Source organism: Ahaetulla prasina, chromosome 6 (assembly GCF_028640845.1).
Source record: "Ahaetulla prasina isolate Xishuangbanna chromosome 6, ASM2864084v1, whole genome shotgun sequence".
Taxonomy (NCBI): domain Eukaryota; kingdom Metazoa; phylum Chordata; class Lepidosauria; order Squamata; family Colubridae; genus Ahaetulla; species Ahaetulla prasina.
The window spans coordinates 62,170,434-62,176,765 of record NC_080544.1 but is presented as its reverse complement, the minus strand read 5'-3'; the positions used below and the strand labels follow the sequence as shown (position 1 = coordinate 62,176,765).

At 40.8% G+C, this 6,332-nt stretch overlaps 1 protein-coding gene across 3 annotated transcripts in view; it reads right to left on the bottom strand.

Annotated features, from left to right (window-relative positions):
* The window catches only part of R3HCC1L (R3H domain and coiled-coil containing 1 like), a 46,764-nt gene that overhangs the window by 6,923 nt on the left and 33,509 nt on the right, over positions 1 to 6,332 (bottom strand). For 2 of the 3 annotated variants that reach the window (XM_058187912.1, XM_058187913.1), the window contains 4 exons: positions 4,825 to 5,000; positions 4,350 to 4,420; positions 4,108 to 4,203; positions 2,535 to 2,675 (listed from right to left, as the gene is read on the bottom strand). In XM_058187912.1, the coding sequence (XP_058043895.1) occupies positions 2,535 to 2,675; positions 4,108 to 4,203; positions 4,350 to 4,420; positions 4,825 to 5,000 (484 nt within the window). The remainder of the gene's footprint in view (positions 1 to 2,534; positions 2,676 to 4,107; positions 4,204 to 4,349; positions 4,421 to 4,824; positions 5,001 to 6,332) is intronic. The other variant, XR_009155695.1, reaches the window with a different exon arrangement.

The window sequence follows — 6,332 nt, the reverse complement described above, 5'->3', positions numbered from 1 at the left end:
CATAGTATATCTGATACCGATATTATTTCTGGAAAGATGGCAGTGATTATTGGATGCATATCCTATTCAAAAAGCCAAACCAGTAGAGAAAAGCAATCTTTAACAGTTAATTACAATAAGAATGTCTAAAAAACTTGAATAATCAATACTTATACTCCAGTTTCAAAAGAACAATTGAAGAAGGTCAACAAATACTCTACAAAATAGCTGCCTCAGAATATGCCACAGAAAAATGGGGGAGGGGAGGGACTGTAGGGAAAGGGAAAGATAGAGGAGTTGAATTTACCAGAATTATTAGAGAGAAGAGGCAGTGTTAGAAAATGGAACCACCTGGAGATTTATCATTTGAACTGACAAAAAGTTGTCAGCATATTCCCGAAGTGCAAAGTGTGCTGTTAAAGAAAAATACTACCAAAAAAAATATTTGCATTGTTAATGACCTGCATTTCTCATCTGATTTTTAATACTGCCTGAATGATAACGTAAGCTTGAAATATAGCACTTTCATTAAAAGATCACAGTGCCGGTAAAACTAGCTTCTACCCTTTCTTTTCCAAAAGGAAGTCCATAGCTTCTATATTTAATTTTTTCATCCTCATTTTTTATCATTTCTGGTCCATCTGGACAAGATTCAGCTCTGCCTTCCATATCCACCAGTTCTGGCCAAAAAAACCCCAAACCACCTTCTCAGTGGTTCTGTCTAAGACTGCAAAGATCTGGATTCAGGTCACACGATCAAATTTAATTCTCAGCCCAATCTATCTCGCAGGATTTCTTTATAAAAAACAAAAACGGAAAAGATTTATCCATGAAAGCTACTTTGAGCCACTATGGAAAAGCTGGACAGAAATCTAACAGATAAATAAAATAAATAATACATTTCTTCCAAAATCTCTGAAACAGTAGGGCCTCTGGTGGCTCAGACTGCTAAGACAGTCTGTTATTAACACAGCTGCTTGCAATTACTGCAGGTTCAAGTCCCACCAGGCCCAAGGTTGACTCAGCCTTCCATCCTTTATAAGGTAGGTAAAATGAGGACCCAGATTGTTGGGGGCAATAAGTTGACTTTGTATATAATATACAAATGGATGAAGACTATTGCTTAACATAGTGTAAGCCGCCCTGAGTCTTCGGAGAAGGGCGGGATATAAATGCAAATTAAAAAAAAATTGAAAACAAGGGTACAGGTTGAATTTCTGGTTACATAATTTTCTAGCCCATGATTATCAGATGGAACAGAGGTTGTTCAGAAGATTTATCATTTCACAAGAGGAAATACAAAGGGCCGGGATAGCTCAGGCTATTAAGAAGCCTGTTATTAGAACACAGTAGCCTGCAATTACTGCAGGTTCAAGCCCGGCCCAAGGTTGACTCAGCCTTCCATCCTTTATAAGGTAGGTAAAATGAGGACCCAGATTGTTGGGGGGGCAATAAGTTGACTTTGCAAAAAATATACAAATAGAATGAGACTACTGCCTTATACACTGTAAGCCGCCCTGAGTCTTCGGAGAAGGGCGGGATATAAATGTAAACAAAAAAAATAAATATACTTCTGATTGCTTTTATAGCTAATGCATTTATTATGCTATATTTTCTAATCATTCAATATGATTTGTCCTTTATATCCCTAGGGGCAAAAAGCTGCATTGTTGAACATGTGGTTCAATTTCAGTTTTGGGCAATCCAGGATGGTGAGGAGTTGGAGATAAGCTAGGTAGAATCTTTGAAGACCACATGCATCCAGATGCCCACCATAAACAGAAGACTGGCAGTACCATAGACACTGGCATCGACTAAAGCGTCAACTAACTTTTTACTCAACAGATTATACTACTGCAGGTCAGGAGAGTTCATTTCCAAATATCCACAAGCTATTCTGCAGCAAATGGCTAGTTCTCTTTCTTCTTGCTACCTCTACCAGACAAGGGCACAGTAGGAATCTACAGATACTTTGTTGATTTCATTACAATTTCCCAGATAGAATGGAAAACTCCTTCCCCTGGCCAGAGCAATGGCTTTATCAGTGCTCTCTAGTTGGTGCACATGAAAGATAGGCAGAGAATGAGGTGCTGTGCCTTAGTAACGTTAAAGAAAGGGGACTGAAGTGCGGTTGATTCTTTCTTGTTTATCACTGTATATTTCAGGAGAGCACAGTTAAGTTTCTCTGCTGAACCTGAGACAGGGAAATCACTGGCCATTGAGAAGTTCCCTATGGTACTCAGGTAGATCTGGCAGAGTGATAACAAAAATGTTTTGGCTCACTTACTATTCTGCACTGAAGCAGACACTTGGACCAGAAAGACTTCCTGAATGTGGATAGAAAATGAGAGCAGGGCAATTTGAAACCGAGACACAAAGAAACGATGTAATTTTTTTCATTGTTACCTATGATACTGCAGATTGCGACTTTTTCATCTTAGACACTTGGTACTCCTAGAAGTAGAATAGCCATTCCTATCTTTCCCGACTTCTTACACACACACACACACACACACCCCTCCAACACCGTAGTGTCTCTGCTCCTTCATGCTTACCTCGAGCTGCTTGTAACTGCTTGCATTCAGCTTCACGTTCGGCCTTGCTCTGCTTGCTTCGCACACCAAGGGCACCTGTCACCAGTCTCCTGGCCAGAGCAGCTGAGGTCTCAGGACGCTCTTTGGCAGGTTGCAGGAATTCTAAGAGGAGGGAAAAGCAGATGTCTCAATATCTGGAGTTATTGTTTCCATTGATAGGATGGGAAAACGAGTATATTTAAGTATTAACAAATGGCTCCCTTCCCCAGAACATAGGCATTCCTTTCTACTTCAAATAATAACAAGACAGAGTGAAAGATTGGTAGCAACTTTAATAGACCTTCCCATGAAACTAGGGGGAAAAAAAGAATAATGAAGAGGACATGTTGCAATGAACTTAAGAAACCACTGGCCAAATATACAAGTACTAGCAGAGCTATACAGTTGCTGTTTCTTCAGTTCCATTAATTCTGTCCCCATTATACTGCGTTGAAAACAGACCACAATACATGGCAGTGTTAACATTGTGCTACTCACTTTTCAGTCTCACAGATGCTGGACAACACAGGATTGGAAACTAAAAAATATATCTGCTGTGTTTACTACTTAAAACATGTAGCAGCACATCATATTTGCCGGAAAAGAGTCTTGGGAATTAGTTTAGCCAACAGCAACTCAAGAGAAGATGACCGAGCATTTCATAGGTTTGACCCTTGTTAATGTTACAAAAAGCACTGTTCAATGCTAAGAGGACACCATCAACAGATGTTAGTGTAGCTCTTTCACTGGAGAAGCGTGCACAGGATTCCAAAAGCTAAATTTAAGAGGGAATGATGGATATTTCCAATGGAACAGTTTTCTTGATCAGGAGGCATTTTTATCAGCACTGAGAACCAGACCTAATCAATTTATGACATATGCAGAGCAAAGGTGGATAGGACAGTTGAAACCTGGTATAAAATCAGATGGCCTCACTTAATACTGACCCATGTTTTCCTGAAAATAAGACCTGTCTTATATTTTTTCCCACCCAAAAAAGACACCAGCTCTTATTTTCAGGTGGTGGTGGTGGTTGTGAGAATGTAATCCACTGACTCACCTCACTTGCGTGCATCACCCCTGGCCTCCTTTTTGTGATCAGAGGCCTTCAGGAACTTCTTCTGCAGCTGGCAAGGCTTTCCTGAAGGCCTCTGTAGCCTAAAAGGCAGCTCCAGATCAATCCGGAGCTCTGTTATCAGCTACAGAGGCCTCCAGGAAAACCATGCTGGCTGCAGAAGAAATGGGCCAGCAAGACAGGTGACAGGATGTGGGAGGCCTGGCTGCAACTGTCCAAATGTAAGTAGTAGTAGCAGCTCCACCCCCCATCTTAATTTTTACCTGTGTACCCTGGAGTGGGCAGGGTCTTAATTAGGGGGTATTTGGGGGGGAAGGGCTTATATTGGGCGCAAGTGTAAAAATCAAGCTAGGACTTACTCTCAGGATAGGTTGTATTTTCAGGAAAACACAGTGTAGGAATACAATATATATTACAGATATGACTCAACAGCTAGCAACAGGTTAACCTGGGAGAGTCTTTGAAACTTTCTGGACTTACCTGCATAAGCTCTGGCTTTGGTCCTTGCAGCTCGTGTAGCCTGTGACAGGGGACGGGTTTTCACCATCAGATGTTTGGTATTGAGAGCATCCTGTGCTATGGTGAATAAAGGCAATGTCAGATGAGAAATGAGAGTGAGTGGACAGGAGCCCTGAGTCTCTCCACTCAACAAATGCTGTCATCCAGCATCTTTCATCCAAGGACACACCCAGCAGCTTCTGGTTCTCAGAAGCAGGTCATACCTGTGATGGGACTGGAGAAGATACCCAGAGCATGTGTGTCATCTATCCATTTAATGTCAAAGCCTTTTTTCCTGATGAAAGCAGAAAAAAAAAGAAAGCTGGAAAATTGGCAGTGATCAAAAAAAAACAACCATCAAATTACCTGCAGCTTCAAAAAAAATATACAGTTAGGAAATGGATGTGTTCACTTGAATTTCTCACTGCAGGGCAGGAAGAATCCTTAGAGGATGGGAGGAATACAATATTCCCTTGATGGGTGGCAATAACATACTAAACCTGAGCATCATTAGAAAAAGCTGATAATAATGGCCCTGAGGCAGGGTGGCTGCAATAAAAGCAAGCAAGCAGCCAGTCAGTGACTCTTAAATAAGTCATTGAAAGGGTGCAGTTCTAATGTGTTACATCCCAGCCACTTCAGCTCAGAGGCTAGACTACACTAGAAAACTCAAGTGAGAAACAGAACCAAACTGCTTACTGGTAATGGCAGAAGACACACAGCAGATCCTCAGTGCGGAATTCTGGTGGGAAGTCATAGATTTCAATGACATGTGGCAGCTCAGAGTCACTCATGTCCTGATCAGCTGGAGAATAGTTGTAATAATCAAAATGCGGCTCCTGTAGCCTTGTGCCACGGAGAGTGCAGGTAGACAGCTGGAGGAAGGGCAGAGACTAATTATAAGCATGAAGCGCAGGATACACAGCAAAACTGTCTTTTGTTTCGATCCTTTCTTGAAAGCAGCATTGGCCACAGGTAGATTCCAGATGTCATTTCAGGGATCTACTCCATTGTCTAATTTCATATCCCAACCCTGAAACGACAGCCTCTGTCTTGCCTCATCGCAAACCTTTATGTCAGCCTGGGAATGGGTGCACTAGTTGATTGATGGGGCTCTGGAAAAGGATTGATCATCCATGGGAGATTGGGAGTTATTGATTAGGTGCCTCCTGCTGCTTGCACGCTCTTTCCCTAGAACTAGGCGGATTTCTCCCTCACTGTTTCCAGAGGAGGCGGCTAGAATGAACATCTGCTTCAGTAAACATCCATCCGGCAGGAAGCATTAGTTGCATCCAAACCAATACCTAAGATAGTTGCAAAACACACTTAGTAAAGCAACTATGGGAAGCCACATGGTGACTGGATATGGCTAGAATAGATAGGAGATAAAATGCTAAATGAAGACTGTGGCACAAGGAAAAGATCTGAGCCCATGTATTCCTTGGAATATGTTCTAGTAAACCTCTTTAAATAGATGTGTCCAAATAAATGAACACATTAATGCAAAACAGTTAATGGCAATTACAGCCAGTGGTAATTAAATGTAACACAAGATGTTTATTTTGCAATTGGAAGGCATAGCTATTTCAAGCAAAAATTCTTGGACCTGCTTTTTTGAAAATATTGCCCTGTTCTTGTTTAAACTCCAATGACTTCTGACTGTTTCTGGTCTAATACAAACTGCTGATTATTATCTTCCAAGTCTAAAATGATTTGAGACCAGAACACTTTGTTATCCTTGCACTTACTTGTCAAGTCCAGTTATTCTGCTGCCAAGAGAGGGCAAATGGTAGAGATGCATTACAAGGTTTTATCAGTGGCAGCACCTGGCTATGGAGCCCACGCCTAATGCAGACTCTTTTTCAAAAAGAGAGTTAAGTTGTCTTTAGTTTTTTTAAATCTTGCCTGCTGCTGTATTTGATCGGCTTTATTTTTTTTATTTGCGCACTAGTTTTGATTATAGCTGTTTTTTGCCTGGTGATCTTCTCAGGACTTAAATGCAATGCAAAATAATGTTTTGTAAATAAATTCATAAAATGATTATATTTCACAAAGAAACCGCATGTTTCATATGGTTTTCAACCAGAAAGGTCATCATAGCCTGACTTTTACTTCTGCAGGGAAGGAAGCAGTGCTTCTACAAACATTTATTTTTTATTTTATTTATTTATTTATTTTGTCACATCTTTGTGACAAAACATCTTTCA